We start from the raw sequence: 18,015 nt of genomic DNA on the forward strand, positions 1-18,015 counted from the left end.
ACATTTCGGGGTCACGTCCCGTTGTTATCAGGTCACTTCCTGTTAATTTATGAACATTTGGGGGACATGCTCCGTTGATATCCATTTGGGGTGAAGGAATTCGCCCCCCGCCAAGCCGCGGGAACATCGCCAGCCGAACAAAATGCTGTTCCGCTGGCACCGCTCCCGCAAGCCGACTGATGGGGGCAAAAATTCCGCGCGTTCACTCCTGTGTTAACCCTTTAACACCGAACGTGTCGGCAGCGACATGTTTACGCATATCATCTTTGAAGCCTCGTCACGCTGTAATTACGTCACCCACGTGCCGCTGGTTGCTCTCATTTGAAAGTGCGGAAGTTGATGTCCACACCAGTTTTTATCTGAAGTCAATCGACCAAATAAAACGGGAGATAATGTCATCTGAGTTTATATTTTTATTGCACTCATATATAACCATTAAAACGCTGCATGGACCATTATTTCCATATTTCTGTCATTTCTTGTCCTCTTTCAAAACCGAAAGCAGCACAAAAGACTACATATCCCAGGAGCCGTTGTGGGGTCAAGAAGGACGAACCTAATGTGAACATTTTTAATAAATTGCCGAGCGAGGCACCACCTAAGGAAAGGGAGGCGTGCGAAGCGAGCAACGGCCGGCTGGATTGAGCGAACAACTTTGAAAAGTGCGGAATGAATCGAAAACTAAATTTAGCGCAAGCTATTGCATTATTTCATTAAGTCAAGGAAGAGGATCAGCCGTATTTTTCGTTGTTTTCCTCGGATGAGTCGGCGTCTGGGCGAGTTGGCGTGACAACAGCGCGAAAGAAGCGGAAGAGTCTGTGTTACGTAGCTCCATGACCTGTTCAAGAGGAAACTATTTAGTCGCAAAAAAAAAAAAAAACTTTACTGAGTCGCACGCTTAAAAACATTAAATTGAACTACTTGTCAATATTTTTGAAAATACTTTTTTTCAATGTTACATTTAATTTTTTTCCTCCTCTATCAATCTTTTCAATTTGTATATACATGTGTGTACTCAAGAAGCTTGATTGCATGCATATACTTTTGATAGGGTGATGGGTACAATACCCAACCTCATAAAGAGATATCCTCCAAACCATTGTTTGTGTTATATATATCTTTAAAAAATCTCTTAACTTTGCACTGTATATAACATGTTTTGACCATAGTGGCCAAAAACGCCTATGACCATACCTGCTGTTTGTGTTGAATTTTCAAACATAAAACTATTCAGTCTTATTTTTTTTCTATTGAATGTTGATCCTGACGAGTTGAATGAATATTATCAAGCTTCAAAACGGTTGGTCGAGCATGTTTGGTTGTCAATGGGACATCAACATTACAAATTTCGAAAAAAGATTTTAGGATTTTTTTGTCTTTTTGGGTCCAAAAATGTTGATTATAATTGGTCAGTGAAGAAAACAACAGTTTGGACATGGAGGTTATGGTGTCCTGAAAAAAGAAGAGACCCAACCTGAACATTGTGAACAATTTTTTCTTTGAAATATAAAGGCAACATGAGAGGCATGCAAATGGGCTTAGGTGTTAAAGGGTTAACCCTTTGTACTGACTCCACGTTCCAAAAGTTTGAAGAAGGCTCACCGAAAACAGTTTGACAATGGTCAAAAAACAAGGAAAAAACGTTTAAAAAATTCGTATTTTGGAAGAACCGTGATTTTCTGGCAAAAACTGAACGGAAGCCTGCATGGCATTAATTTTTGGAATAAAGTTGGAACGGTGAAATATGTGAAAGCGTGTGGAAGGAGTAGCGTATCAAAAAAGTGAGGTGAATAAGATTAAAGAGAATAATAATAATAAAAATCTGAATAAGAAAGATTGTAGCTTTTGGATTACATGCGAAGCTACATCAATGACAGAAGGCCTACCCGGGATTTCTCTTCTAAGCGTGTCATCATGACAACAGAGGCCGCCCGCTGCTCCCACACCATTCTCCAGAAGTCACCAAACGTCTCCGCCAGTGGTCCCTGGGTGGCGATGTAAGCATTCTGCTTTCTGTAGCCGTCAATGTAATTGGCGTTGATGTAGTCGCTTCCCAGGACACCTGCAAACAAGACACATTGGAGGAACATTTGTGCCTGTCTGTACTATGTCTTATGGGCAAACTGTAGAGTAAATCAGTGACATTCAAGGAGATGATTTATGTCTATTACTAAATATAATCGTTAGTTTGTGATATAATCTGTCCTGACAAATCCTCACCAGATTTGTCAAACTGATATTCGAAGGATGTCAAATTTGTTTTTGTCACAGGCCACATCGGTTATGGTTTCCTTTGGGATATAGATGTTTCAACGCGTAAAATGGGTAAACATACACAACAATTTGAACGATACCTGGACGTGAAAATCAGATGTTTTGGACTATAAACCGGTGTTTTGTTCTCCCACTGTGAACCCTGTAGTTTAGCTAAGCAGTTGTATGTCTTTTAGTGTAAATATACCATGTGGACATTTTAACAAGTGACAATAAGTTGGGTATTTCAACAAGAATCATGAATTTTATGCACATTATTTACTTTCGTGGGCCACAAAAAAAGCCTTTGAGTGACACCTGTGCATTAGCATGTAGTACTATGCGCTTGTTTTTTTTTGGTGTCACTTGGTTTACAAATCGAGTACATGTTGATTTACATTTTCTGTACTTTATTTGTTAACTATTATTTAGGCCAGTAGTTATATATAATAATTTACATTTAGTTTACTGTATATCTTCAAAGATATAGCAACATTTCATACTGTATTTCTACCCTTCCAGTGATGCAATTAGTCTAGAGTCATCTGATATTATTTGGTAGTTGATAATATCTGCCAACAATAGCATATTGATTAAGGGCATTAAGCATTTAGTTCTCAAACTGACGGTATTTGGGATTTGTTTTATTAGACCATGCAATTCATGGTGCAAAAATTAAATGAACAATAAATTATTGAAAAATACCATGATATAAACTCATTACTTATGACCACTGCGTTACCAGAAAGAAACAGTCACTAAGAAAACTAGAAAAGTAATAAAATACAAACATTAGTGCAAAAGCCCAGCAAAATGCATCTTGGGAATTGTAATTGCATTGGGTTGTCCTATGATTGATTGCCTGTATTTTTAATGCTTTGGTCGCCTATTGGTGGCTCCTTGGGGTAACTAATGTAAACGTGATTTAAATGTCTCCAGCAGTGCTGTGAACAAAATGTGGTATTTTGGCATGTGGCATTTTTTTTTGCCATGTGGCAAAATGTATTTTGGCATTTGGCATTTTTTATTTTTATTTTTTATTTTTTGCAATGTAGCATTTTTTTAATATGTGGTAAAATAGGTTTTGGCATATGGAATTTTTTTGCCATGTGGATTTTTTTATAAGTGGCAAAATGGATTTTGACATGTGGCATTTTTTTGACGTGTGGCTTTTTTTTTTTTTTTTTTTTTTTAAATTTTTGCAGGCCATGCACGTCCATGCCATTGACGACTATGAACATCCAAATTTTCCATTCATTTCAAATGGCAGAAAAACGTGTGAATGTGATTTTTGTCCATACACTTTATATTAGAATACATTTTGCTGCGTATCCAAAGAATAAAAAAAATTTAAAAAGCCACACGCCAAAACTGCCACATGCCAAAATCAATTTTGCCACATAGCAAAAAAAATGCCACATAGCAAAAAAAAAAAGGACCACATGCCAAAATCCATTTTGCTATGTACCAAAAAAATGCCACATGGCAAAAAAATGTTACATGCCAAAATACATTTCGCCACATGACAAAAAATGCCACTTGCCAAAATCCATTTTGCCACATGGCAAAAAAAATGCCACATAGCAAAAAAAAAGTTCCACATGCCAAAATCCATTTTGCCACGTACCAAAAAAATGCCACATGGCAAAAAAATGTTACATGCCAAAATACATTTCGCCACATGACAAAAAATGCCACTTGCCAAAATACATTTTGCCACATAGCAAAATGCCACATGCCAAAATACATTTCGCCACATGACAAAAAATGCCACTTGCCAAAATACATTTTGCCACATACCAAAAAAAAAAAAAAAAAAATGCCACATGCCAAAATACATTTTTCTACATGCCAAAAAATGCCACATGCCAAAATGCATTTTACCGCATGACAAAAAAATGCAACATGCCAAAATCCATTTTTTCACACACCCCAAAAAATGCAGCATGGCAAAAATAGTGCCACATGCCAAAATCCATTTTGCCACATACCAAAAGAAATGCCACATGGCAAAAAAAAAAAAGAAAAAAAAAATGCCACATGGAAAAAACAATCCCACATGCCAAAATCAATTTTGCCACATGGCAAAAAAAAAAAAAAAAAAAAAAAAAAAAAAAAAAAAGCCACATGTCAAAATTCATTTTGCCACATGGCAAAATCTATTTTGCCACATACCAAATACCACTTTTCATTCTCGATGTCTCTCTTCAGTTGCGAATGAGTCCTTTTATTTAATTATGGACAATACAATTATCAATAACACTTTAAAAAGTGCACAACCACGATATATTGATATCTGATTTTTTAAGTTGGACGATATCGGGATTTCAGTTATCGGTTAAAGAGTTATTATCGGAAAACTAATTTATTCCCTTATCACAACTGAGTGTCTTCTGTCTTTTGCAAAATATATTTTATACGTATATGGAATGGGTTTTTACTAGATTTTCAACTTGGACAAAACATGTTTTATCTGGTTTGTTAGCTCAGAAAACAAAGAGATATTGTGTATTTTTATCCATTATTATCTCAAACAAAATACTAGTAGTTCTAAGACATTACCATTTTGTCAAATGATGTTCTTCCAAGACTAAGTTGGTGTTTAGAATGAACAATCATCAAATACAGAGGCAATTGTATCATAATGCCATGAGGAAAAATACATTAAATTCTGTTTTCGTGTAGCCCTAAGAGGGCTGCTGTGATGAAAATGAGTTTGACATATTTGTTGTAAGAGATTGGTGTATGAGAATCCAACGACTGTACACTCATGAATTCCACATTAAATCTCTCCCGTGCTTGCATTTGAACAAGCTTGTTTTTTTTTTATGTTTGTTTGGCTGTGCAGCAATGTCTGTAATTTCACATTTCATCCATCAGCCTGTCTCTTCAGCACTCCAAACCCTTCAACATTCTCTGCCAGCTCGTGCTTACCTTCTATGGGAGCCAGAATGACTCTGGTGTGATCGTACGCTATCACGTTAGCATAGCGGTTTTTGGGCTTGTTGACCTCTAGGTTGGAATGCTCCCAGGTGAATTGCTGCCCAGGGTCAATGGACTGGGGAAAAGAAACAAATTACACATAATAACATTGGCTGTTGCTGTTGTTTGATTGTGGATTTGTTGATGTGGAATAGTGTGCTTCATAAACTAGCTGCATTCTAAAATGCGCCGCTGAATAAATCATGAGCTTTTCTGCACATAGCGATACACATGTTAAATAGCCGCTAGCTTTATGAAGAGATCGCTTAAAAGGCTTAACACCTATGGACTGGAGCAATCAGAAAGCACTCGTCCGTAGTTTTACTAAGTCCATTAACTTGTCTACTTTTATGCTATCTATTTGTGTTTTATAGTTTAGGGTGCTTGTATTTTCCTTTAGCTGCTTTCATATTGTCTGTTGAAGTTGCACTCTGCATTGTAGCATGTACAGTGGGGCAAATAAGTATTTAGTCAACCACTAATTGTGCAAGTTCTCCCACTTGACAATATTAGAGAGTAGGGTTGTTCCGATCATGTTTTTTTGCTCCCGATCCGATCCCGATCGTTTTAGTTTGAGTATCTGCCGATCCTGATATTTCCCGATCCGACTGCTTTTTTTTTTTTTTGCTCCCGATTCAATTCCAATCATTCCCGATAATTTTTCCCGATCATATACGTTTTGGCAATGCATTAAGAAAAAAATGAATAAAACTCGGACGAATATATACATTCAACATACAGTATATAAGTACTGTATTTGTTTATTAGGACAATAAATCCTCAAGATGGCATTTACATTATTAACATTCTTTCTGTGAGAGGGATCCACGGATAGAAAGACTTGTAATTCTTAAAGGATAAATGTGACTTTGTATATTGTGACTAAATATTGCCATGGTATTTGTTGAGCTTTCAGTAAATGATACTGTAGCCATTTAACTCCTGCCCAAATGCATGATGGGATGTGCAACCATGACTGTTCGTCGTGGTACCAATTGATATATCTTCTCTGCATTGGGAAATAACATAGGGTGTTAAGAAAAAGATCAACTACTACCTTTCTTCCCCACATTGTTTCCCACGATTATTCTAATCGTTGGGAGAGGGATTTTAGGGCTTTAGCCATTTAAAAAACGGCTCCAAAGGCTGCCAAAATTCACTCTACTCATTTTACGCTGCCTTTTAGCTCTATATACTGTATGGGTAAAACGGAGCCATTATAGATTGAGCGCGATAATGCGTGAGTGGGTCGTGCAGCGCATGCGTTAATTGCGTTTAGTTAATATTTTAGTAATCGAGTAATCGACTGAAAATTCTATCGATTAATCGAGTAATCGGATAACACAAATATATTTTTAGATGAAGAGCAATTCTAAATATACATGAGAAAACAAGACATTTCATCTAATTTTGAACCCTTTTCAGTCAATCAATGTCTTTATTTCCGATGTATATTGTTGAAAACAGCCAACAATTGCATCTCAGATGTAACTAGAATAAAAAAGACTAATTCACTGCTTTCACTCAAAAAACCTTTAGATCCTATTAAAAAAAAAAATCTATATATATATATATATATATATATATATATCTTAAAATGCCGTTACGCTTGATAACACACATCACTTAAAAGTTACGATTTTTTCCCACGTGTTTCAATTGAATTTCTATTTGTGTCAAGCCATTTTTAAGTTCTAGTTAAGTTTTAAGTTAGTCTAAACTGTAAGTCCTGATAGGATTTTGAGTTTTTGCAGTGTTCAAAATAAATGTATGATACAGGCTGTATTGGAGCACATTAGGGACCAGTGCTACTTGGTGTTTTATCCAGCAATGACTACAGAGCTAAAATTGATAGTTAGCATTATTGAGTTTTTATTTTACACCCTCATCACTCCATAACGCTATGTTATGTTAAAGCCTGTATGTAAGACACGTTAGCCACGCATCGAAAGTGGTCATAATTAATAGAAACCTAGCCCTCCGCAGGGCTAACGTTACTTGAGCTAGTGACAATAACGTTAATCTTATTTATTAGCGCTTAGCGCTCTTTATTAGCGCTTAGCGCTCTACTGCTTTAAGATGGCGGCTGTTTACTAACATTGCCCAGACGCGGCCGAGTCCGTCATTTCGCATCTAGTTCAACATACATGTGATCTCTATGAGACTCATCAGACGCTACCTGCTCCAACGTAGCATCGTGCGGGCTAGTATTTCGCAACGTTGGCGTCGTTTGTAGCGGCTGTCGGCTGCAGTAAGTTTTTCTTCTTCCTCTACGCACGTGACATCAGCGCGTTGTCCCTCATTAAAAGTAGTCCGAGCAAAACGTGATGCTTAGAGCTGTCAAAATAAACGATTACTCGAGGTGAATAAAATTACTCGGATCAGTTTTTAAACTCGAGTTACTCGAGTTGCTCGAGTATTCGTTTCAGCTCCAATTGCATTAAATATTGCAACGTGATAACTGTAAAAAATATTAACTCTCGCCGTTAACGCAATAAATTTGATAATCCTACCTTAAGCTTAAACTAAAGACTCTGGAAGAGTGTAACACATTAACACTGTAACGTTAAATACAATTAGGAAACAATTTAATTAAAAAAAAAAAAATATTAAAAAAAAGGCATGTCCGATATTTTTTTGCCGATTCCGATACTTTGCAAATGACATGATCGGACATTCCGATCGATCGGGACATCTCTATTAGAAAGACCTGTGATTGTCAACATGGGTAAACCTCAATCATGAGAGACAGAATGTGGGAAGAAAAAACAGAAAATCACAGGGAGTTGAAAGTCCGTGTTGCCCAACGACAGCCCCAAAACATCACTGCTCTAGAGGAGATCTGCATGGAGGAATAGGCCAAAATACCAGCAACAGTGTGTGAAAAGCTTGTGAAGAGTTACAGAAAACGTTTGGCCTCCGTTATTGCCAACAAAAAGTAAATAACAAAGTATTGAGATGAACTTTTGGTATTGCAGCGTACCCGCGGGTTATTAAAAGTATTAAAAAAGCATTGAATTTACTTTTCCATTATTAAAGGTATTAAAAGTATTAAAATTAGCTATTGTCTGGAATTTTTTCACCGTCTTAATTTTCAAGAACATCTCAGTGCAACCTAAATAATATCCGTGACAAAGTTGTTTTTTTTTTTTTTTAAATCCATAACAAAGATGACACATAATATTTTCACGATGCACTGCACTACAAATCGAAATGCAACTCGTGCGTGCCAAACCACCACAACCGGCAAAAAGGAGAATCCATCCACCTCTGCATCGGGAATGCGTCCGTTTGTCGGTGGAACGAAAACCCTGCAGGCAGAAGTATTGTGGATTCTGAACACCAAAACAGACCACCATTCATATACTTCAACTGAGTCCATTGGTGATCCGTTTCGGATATTATGTCATTTTTGGTCGGCATCGGCTGTCACGATGTTGGTCATATTGCGCTTTGTTCCAGAAGGAGCGTTCCTGATGTCTTAACTGTCTTTTGTGACGAATTTTCAGTTGGCAGAAAAAAAAAACGCACATTTTCTTAATGTTTAAATAGTCTACATATTTTTATGACCATTATAAATGCATTTACACAATGAAAATAACGCTGGAAAAGTTTGTTAAACATAATGTTAATCAAATCGTGTTTTTTTTTCCGGAGGAAGCATTCCCGACTTCGTAACTGCAGCCAATTTAAGCTCATCAAGACTTTAAGACAGAGGTAAAATCGGGCCTAAAAAGTCCAGCCCGACCTGAACTGGTCCGCGGGTATTAAAGCCCGACCCACATTTTGTGTGATAACATTTGTGACGATGTCTGCATAAAAGCCTGTCTTTTATAACGAATTTTCAGTTGGCAGAAAAAACCCCCCGCACATTTTCTTAATGTTTAAATAGACGACATATTTTTATGATCATTATACATTTATTTACACAACGAAATAACGCTGGAAAAGTTTGTTAAATATAAATAAAGAGATACCGGGTTTTGCGGACTCGCAGAGGGGAAGATTAAAAAGGGCGTATAGGCACGCTCTGGCTCTGCAATGACCATACAGTGCCTTCTTTTTTTTAAATCCAAATTATTTATTTTATAACAAGTATTCCTTAGTTTATCATTCATACATCGTTAATATATAGTTATTTTAAAAAGTTAGCGAGAAAGAACCCTGGCCCTGGCCGACATAAAAATTGACATTTTAATTTTGGTCATGTTTTCAGTTTAATTTAGCTGTTTCCAGCTTGCTATGTTTATAATTGTGATGTTTGTTTACCGTTTTTCCTCTTACTGCGAAGAGGGAGGAAGTTACATCGGCCGCCGCTATGATATTTAAGTCATCAGCCATCTGCTGTGACCCGGGAATTTAACACCTGCTTTCACGCACACTTCTTTCCATGTCAGTCGACACGGGAAATTGTTTTCACACACAACTGCTGCACGGTTAAGTCCCGCGATATTCCCGTTGTTTTGGAGTAGGTGATAGGGGCTCAAGTTACATCCAGATGCTTTAGGTTGCAGTTTATGGGTCATGCGAAGGCAGTGGACCTGCTTAAACATTTCGGTTTGCCTTTCGAATGAATGTGAATTTCGCCGTTTTAACTCGAGAGTTAGCCATGCTCACTGGGGTCTTGGCAGGTGCACTAGCGGCTAGCCTGTTAAAGAAGATGGCTGGTCTGAGTCCTGTCCTCCTCCTCTTTTTGTCCATAATTATTGTGTGCCTGTGTGTGTTTAAAAAAATTCTGACCGACTTTATAATGTTACTTTAAATGTGTTTTAATTGTATATTCGATATATGTTCATTCGTTTGTTAAACTCACTTAGTAATTGAGGTTAAATTTGATGTTCAGTGCTTTATTTATTTAATATGATTCAATATGATCTAAATAATGGGTGCGAGAAAAGTATTAACTTTCAGTTGAAATGGCATTAAAAAAGGTCTTAAAAGTCTTGAATTTAGATTTATCAATCCTGGGGGGACCTTGTATTGACCAAATACTTATTTTCCACCGTGATTTGCAAATAAATTCTTTAAAAATATAACAATGTGATTTTCTGTCACAAGTTCAATCAAGTTCAATTTAGAAGAATCCTTTTCAGTTTTCTCTCCCAGCTAGGTCTACCAATAAGGATCCATTCATTAATTCCCATAAAACTAAACAAGCGTCTCACCTCGTATTCCTGGGAAAGTCGTAGATTGTCGTTAGCCTTCATCAGCTCAATATGCTCAGCCAGCTCGCTGATGGGAATGGGAGGATGGCTCATCATTCCTGCATGAAAGCGAGCGTGCGACAGAGCAAAGGGGGGTCAGAGGTGGTCCTGGCTTCGTCCAAATAACCCAAATTACCGCGGGTCACCGTCGCTCATACAAAAATGTGAGGATAATTGCGTGACCAAGAAACATCACATATCATTAAGGAAGACGCTGAGGCAGAAAATCAATGTTGAGCCGTGCGCGTGGACAACGTGAGGTGAGTCGTGTTTGTTTTGAAATGTTTTTTTTTTTTCTTTGATAAATTGCTTCGTGTGGCATCAGAGGAGCAGCCGAGCTGACAAAACAAACACAGACAGAACGCTAATTAGGAGAGTTTGAACATGGGTAAACAAAGGAAGCAACCTCCCCGAATTCTGTCTCTTCGCAGCTGGCGGACGCGCAGAGCCAACAACCAATCGAGCTCTTCAATTTGGATGTATTTAAGTCTATCCAGCTATCGAATGTAGACAGATAAAGTCATGCAAGTGATTTTCCCACACGGCACCCACAGGTAATAACAACATAATGCGCCTGTCACGCCTTAAATGACCTCAGACATCATCAATAGGAAGCAAATTTCATCTTTTCAGGGCATCTCGGAGACACAAATCTCGAGGGATGAAAGGAGGGCACTTCAAGGCTGCTGTCACAAGAGAGTAAAAAATTCTCATGATGGAAGAGAGCAGCCAAAGTGCTTTATTGTATAGTCTTCACTTTGCATAGAAAAAGAATCAGAACCTTCATCTTCAGCTCTTCTCCATGGAAACGTGTCACATTTTCAACAAGGACATTGTGTGCATCACTGGTTCATGAAAGACTTATGCTTTTTTTTTGGAATGCTGCATGGAGAAAATACTGCTGGAGGGCTGCTGAATCTCCCAGAGAGCAGAGGAAGCAATGTAGTTACTTCACAGTATGGGCTCCCGGTTTGGCAAGATTAATCTGAATGATGAGTCAACCTTCATTTGTATCATTTCGCATCGAAAGTTAATTCAAAAGTCAATCTTCAAACCAGGGAGGTAGATTTTTCTCATTTCTAACAGCTCTGAAGGGTTGCCGTGGGTGGATATGCTTCAGGTTTTTTTTTCTCCACGGTGTGGTGACTAAGCCATGATGCCGTGACTGTGCAGCATGGCCGGTGACCATGCTGACCTCAAGGATACAGGCTCACTTGCGTGGCTAGTAGCGAGAAAGTTCTGAATTTGGAATAAGGGGCTGTACGAAAGTATAGTGGTGCCTTTTTAGATACAAGTTTAATTTTGTTCTTCGATCGCACACTAAAATATTTTCCGATAAATAAAATGGAAATAACAAAAACGTCTTCCAGCCAATGAACAATAAGACAAATCTTTGTAGTGTTTTAGTTTCGTCAAGAATACTATCTCTCAAGAATACTGTACTGCACATTAAAACACAGCACAATATTATGAGTTGCTCTTTGCAGAGCATAAAGAATATATGTATTCATTTTGTATGGTCTCTTTTGTGTTCATATTTAAGCATTATTGACACTAATGTAATTTATCAGCCCATCTATGGCATTTTTTGTTTGTTAGCATAAAGCTACATAAACTTAAAAGTAGGGTTGTTCCGATCATGTTTTTTTGCTCCCGATCCCGATCGTTTTAGTTTGTTGTTCTGCCGATCCCAATATTTCCCGATCCGATTTCTTTTTTTCCTTTTTTGCTCCCGATTCAATTCCAATCATTCCCGATAATTTTTCCTGATCATATACATTTTGGCAATGCGTTAAGAAAAAAATGAATAAAACGCGGACGAATATATGCATTCAACATATAGTACATAAGTACTGTATTTGTTTATTATGACAATAAATCCTCAAGATAGCATTTACATTATTAACATTCTTTCTGTGAGAGGGATCCAAGGATAGAAAGACTTGTAATTCTTAAAGGACAAATGTGACTTTGTATATTGTGACTAAATATTGCCATCTAGTGGATTTTTATGAGCTTTCAGTAAATGCCCAAATGCATGATGGGAAGTGCAACCATGACTGTGCGTAATGGTACCAATTGATATATCTTCTCAGCGTTGAGAAATAAAATAGGGCGTTAAGAAAAAGATCAACTACTACCTTTCTTCCCCACGTGGTTTCCACGTAATTCTGATCGTTGAGAGAGGGATTGTAAGGCTTTGGCCATTTAAAAAAAGGCTTCAAAGGCTGCCAAAATTCTCTTTACTCATTTTACGTTGCCTTTTAGTTCTATGTATGCGTTATACGGTGCCATTATAGAATGCACGCGCCAATGCGTGAGTGGGTAGTGCAGCGCATGCTTAAATTGCGTTAAATATTTTAATGTTATTACCGCTGTTGACACGTCAAATTGGACAGCCCCACTTTAAGCCAAAACTAAAGACTCTGGATGAGTGTAAGACATTTTGTCTTTAACGTTAAATACAATTAGAAAACGATTTAATTAAAAAAAAAAAAAATATATATATATATATATATTGAAAAAGGCATGTCTGATATTTTTTTGCTGATTCCGATACTTTGAAAATGACATGATCGCACCCGATTGATCGGCATCCCGATCGATCGGGACATCTTAACCTAAAAGTGAACCTCAGACTTAAAGACTTGAAGGCTCTAATAAGCCACAATTGTTCTCTTTTACTAAAATATGTTATTAGAAACATATACTGTATTATCACCATTGATTTAAAAATCTATAATATCTAGTACATGTTTTGACCTACGGAGGGCGCCATGTGTTATGCGCGCAATGCACGCTGGGGGTGGTGACGCGGTTGAACTGGACTGGGACCAGTGTTGTTAATCTTACTTTAAAAAAATTAACTACAGTTAAAAATTACTTCTCCCAAAAAGTAATTGCGTAAGTAACTCAGTTACCTGAATGTAAAAGTAATTAGTTACTTGACAAAGTAACTGGTGATAATTTTCATGTTTTTTTTTTCCGTCAAAAAGAAAAAAAAATAGGTCACACAATGTGAAGTTTAAAGGGTTTTTGGGACAATTGGCCCTAGCCCAATTCTTTACCCTAAAATTAACTAGACACAGGGGTATTGTGGATATTGCGATAACTAGATAGTAACCTTTGCTATGTGTGGAACTCATTTAATGTTGTGACTCGACCGTTAAAGTTGTTAAAATTGCTCCCGTTATTGCATTAGTTCCCTTTTGTCTACTTTCGACATGTGTAAGTTTTAAAACAGTTTCATCATTTAAAGATAGATTTAAGTGAAGATTTTGCCAATTTAGGAGCATTTTCGATAAAAAGTTACTTAGGTTCGCTCGGGAGGTTTTCTACAACAGAGCCTTCCTGAGAAGTCTACTGCTTTAAGATGGCGGCTGTTTACTAAGGCATCTAGTTCTTTTTACATGTTGCTAATGCCGCCGTGTGAGTCATTTGCATCTAGTTTGATGTATGTGATATCTACAGTAGCATCATGTGGGCGTAGTTTGCAGGCTATCGGCTACAGTCAGGTATTATTGGAGTCACTTAGCATCGCGTTTGCAACGGCCTCCCCACTCCTGCTCTGCTCTCTCGTCTCCGTGAGTCCATCCCTCTCACTTTTCTCGCGTCATTCAACCAACATAGTAACGCACGCATTTCCCGCCTCAGTAACGCTAACGACGTTGCCAAGATGAGAAAAGTAATTAATTAGATTACTCACTACTGAAAAAAACGACATAGTTAGTAACACCATTATATTCTAATGCCGTTATTAACAACACTGACTGGGACATTAGCTGTGCTAGCTAGCAAGCGAAGGTATTATGATGACTGGCATGATTTTGTCACATTCTGCTATTGGTTGGATTGCTCTGTTACAGAGATGTAGGATGAGTTCACGACATCGTACTTGCATCCAATTCCAGCTCATCAGCTGTGTCTTTAAACTGATCCTAGGCGGCTTGCAGAGATATTGACTTGCTGCCATTTGACTGTTTGTATATCCCCTTCATTGCCAGTTGTATCATTGCTTTGTTTTTTTCGTCTGTCTGCCTCACCCCGCGGTTTGCCAACGGGGCTTTTTTTTTTTTTTGTTTTTTTTTTTTTTTGTTTTGTTTAATTGATCCCAACCAACTGTCATTGACCCTTTTTGTGTCTTACTTTTCGTGATCGATCGCGTGTTTTTTTTGTTTTGTGTGTGTTCAAAAAAACCCTTTTAGGCTTGAGCCGCATTTTCAAATTCCGTGGTCAAGCCAGCCGCACTTTCTTTTCAGTTGCGTTTCCCTTTCAAGTTTTACTGCACAGACAGACAACGCATGTGGGTTGCAATTGCTTTATAAGGGAAATATTGACTCTAATGTCACGCGGAAGTGTAGTCCTGTGGTCTACGCACTCGTCTGTGCACGGGAAACGCGGGTTCGAATACTGCTTTTGCTGCTCGTTTTGTGAAATATCTATAGTGCTGTCCTCCTCATCCCTTTTCCACTCGGGTTCAAATTCAAAGGGTTCAAAGACCAGAACCGACGACATATTTATGTAGCTAACGAGTGACACTGTGGAAGTACATCAGCGCTGCCCAGTGACGTCACCGCCCAGAGTGTACTGTGTCGTCAACAACAATGGCGACCTACAAGTTCAACTAATTTTTCAAATTTCATAAAAACGTTTGAATATAAAATTATTATAACTCACACATTTACCTTTTAAGAACTACGTCTTTCTGTCCGTGGTTCCCTTTAATTAGAATGTTAACTCTCACTAGGGGGTTAACATTGGGGTTTCAGCGACCCAAACTTTTGAACTGTAGTGTACATAATGAAAAATCCCATATGATACACTACTAAGTTTGGGGTCGCTTAGACCCCAAACGTTTCAAAGGTAGTCTACGTATGTGTGAGAGAGTATAGCAGTGGGTGTGAGAGACTATACTACTATGTATGAGATACTATAATAGTGTGTGTGAGAGAGTCCTACTAAGTGTGAGAGAGAATAGTAGTGTGCGCGACAGAGTTTACTAATATGTGTGAGAGAGAATAGTAGTGCGCGCGACACAGTTTACTACTACGTGTGAGAGAGAATCGTAGTGTGTGAGACAGACTATGTTCTTGTGTGTGTGAGAGACTATATCAATTTGTGCGAGAAAGTATAGTAATGTGTTTTAAGAGACTATACTAGTGTGTGTAAGAGAGTATACATGAAGTGTAAGAATTTGGGTGTGTATGTGAGAGTACACTACTAAATGTGAGAGAATAATAGTTTGACAGACAATATACTAGTAAGTGTGAGAGAGAATAGTAGTGTGTAAGGGCCTATGTTAGTGTGTGTGAGAGACTACTACTATTTATGAGGGACAATACTAGTGCGAGAGAGTATACTACTAAGTGTGAGAGAGAATTTGGATGTGTATGTGAGAGAGTATACTACTAAATGTGAGAAAATAGTAGTGTGTGAGACAGTATACTAATAAGTGTAAAAGAGAATAGAAGTGTGTGAGAGACTATGTTAGTGTGTGTGAGAGACTATACTACCATGTATGAGAGACAATACTAGTGTGAGAGAGTATACTACTAAGTGTGAGAGAGAATAGGGGTGTGTGTGAGTGAGTATACGACTAAATGTGAGAGAGAATAGTAGTGTGCGAGACAGTAGTGTTAAACTCATCATCAGTGGAACTTTAAGACGTTTTAAAAATTATGATTTGAATGTAGTTTGTCACTAGTAGACGTAGTAGATGTAGTAGATTAATCCTAAATTACTGCATAAGGAATTCAATTTGAAATAATTGCTATCATGGATTGGTCAGACACTTCTTAACTCTTCGTCTTCCATTGTTAAATGAACGAATGAACATTCATTCATTGCCACCCTCCCAATTCAGATGGATTGGGTGTTTACTCGGGATAAACTCATTTAAATTCACAGCAGAACGATCACTGGATACCACACGATGTACGAAAATTTTTATAGCACAAACGAATGGCAATATAGCAGTTCCGTTCCTCAGTATATCGGTTACAAAACCGTTGCAGCACAAACGAAAATGTTTACAGCACAAACGATGGTCAAACGATGGACACCGTTTTTAGCAGGTTTAGATCAAAATGTGGGAGCTAGTTGACCTCAGATTTTCCTATACAAAAATTGTACATATCTCAAAAACGATAGCAGCACAAACAAAACGTTTACAGCACAAATGTGGCACAAACAATCGACATACAGTAATTTCTATATAATTTTGCGTCTCATGGGGGGCCAACTTCACGCAAGTAGCTACAGCATACTATTTCTAAGTACTCCCCGATACTGATGATGTCATTTTAGCGCCGTATCGGTACCAATATTGATACTAGTATTGGTACACTAACACTAAATTTGACAAAACAAAACCTGGAATTCAAACAGGGGTGCGTAAACTTTTGATATCCACCTTTTTTTTTACTGTAACTGACTAGAGTTGTAGGTAGTCAGTGTAACTTGTTGAGAAGAAAATGTACATCCGGGAACATATTTCTTACCTGGAGTCTGGAAGTTAATTCTTCTCATCTCCACTGGGTCTGTGGGGTGATGGGCCATCATCTCGGCATTACTCAGAAGACTCTTGCTTCCTGGCTCAGACTCCTTGCGCTTGCTGCTCCAGACAGCAATTATGAAGTGAGCAATTAGTGCACGCAAAAATCCAGCCAGAGAAAATTAGACTCAGCACTGACACATCATTAGCGTTTGCACAGTTGACTCGATGCACATACATGAACAGATGCGATATTCTATGTGTATGATAACGTTGAGTTATGTTCTGTAATTGCCTCGGGTACAAGGTTAAAACAAAAAAGGAGCTTGACATTGGTGTAATCGTACCTGTCAGGTTTGCTGTTTCCAGTAAAACAAGAGCCCGGGAAGGAATAATTAAGGAATAGAAAAGGAAGGAAACAGACAGAAAAAAATCAATATGCTGCATTAGTATTCAAAAGCTGGATGGCATGCCGAAGAATAAAGGTTGAGCCCACTTCATACTGAGCCACATATCACGAGCAACACAATGTTTTTGTGTTTAAGCAATGGTTTAGTAAAAATAATCTCTTAAAGCTGGTCGCAAAATACTTAGATTAGGAACCATTGTTCTATTGTGTCAGTTCCAACAACCATTAGTTGTTACAGTATTTTGATATTACTCTTTTGTTCCACTCACTTCTTGTAGAGTAGAATAGCGATGACGATGCAGATAATGAAAACCACGGCGAGCACCGGTCCCACTACCCAGATGAGACCATCCCCTGCATCCAGGGGCTGGGGGTCTGAATCTGGGGCGATCACTGGATCTGTGTAAGGGCTAGCCACGTACATCTTCTGTTGACAAGCAAGCAGGTGGAATATCAGTAAAATTATCATTATAATAATATGAGAGGCTCTAAAGGTTATTAAATATTTACGATTACAGCATACATTACATCCATATTATAGTTTGTAGGTACAATAAATAGGATGTATATTAAAATGTAACATACAGTGCATTGCACAGTATAATATATTGCGATTTATTATTGCAATTCAACATTATCTAGAGCAGCTTCCTTCCTGCACTGTACAGTACATA

General features: G+C 37.9%; 1 protein-coding gene across 10 annotated transcripts in view; it reads right to left on the reverse strand.

The window, feature by feature from the left end:
- LOC130929666 (receptor-type tyrosine-protein phosphatase S-like) overlaps window positions 1-18,015 on the reverse strand; it is a 311,121-nt gene that overhangs the window by 38,578 nt on the left and 254,528 nt on the right. For 6 of the 10 annotated variants that reach the window (XM_057857028.1, XM_057857025.1, XM_057857027.1 and 3 more), the window contains 6 exons: window positions 17,611-17,768; window positions 17,280-17,291; window positions 16,940-17,052; window positions 10,401-10,498; window positions 5,188-5,311; window positions 1,887-2,062 (listed from right to left, as the gene is read on the reverse strand). In XM_057857028.1, coding sequence (XP_057713011.1) covers window positions 1,887-2,062; window positions 5,188-5,311; window positions 10,401-10,498; window positions 16,940-17,052; window positions 17,280-17,291; window positions 17,611-17,768 — 681 coding nt within the window. The remainder of the gene's footprint in view (window positions 1-1,886; window positions 2,063-5,187; window positions 5,312-10,400; window positions 10,499-16,939; window positions 17,053-17,279; window positions 17,292-17,610; window positions 17,769-18,015) is intronic. The other 4 variants (XM_057857026.1, XM_057857031.1, XM_057857030.1 and 1 more) reach the window with 1 other exon arrangement.

Source organism: Corythoichthys intestinalis, chromosome 14, assembly GCF_030265065.1.
Source record: "Corythoichthys intestinalis isolate RoL2023-P3 chromosome 14, ASM3026506v1, whole genome shotgun sequence".
NCBI lineage: Eukaryota > Metazoa > Chordata > Actinopteri > Syngnathiformes > Syngnathidae > Corythoichthys > Corythoichthys intestinalis.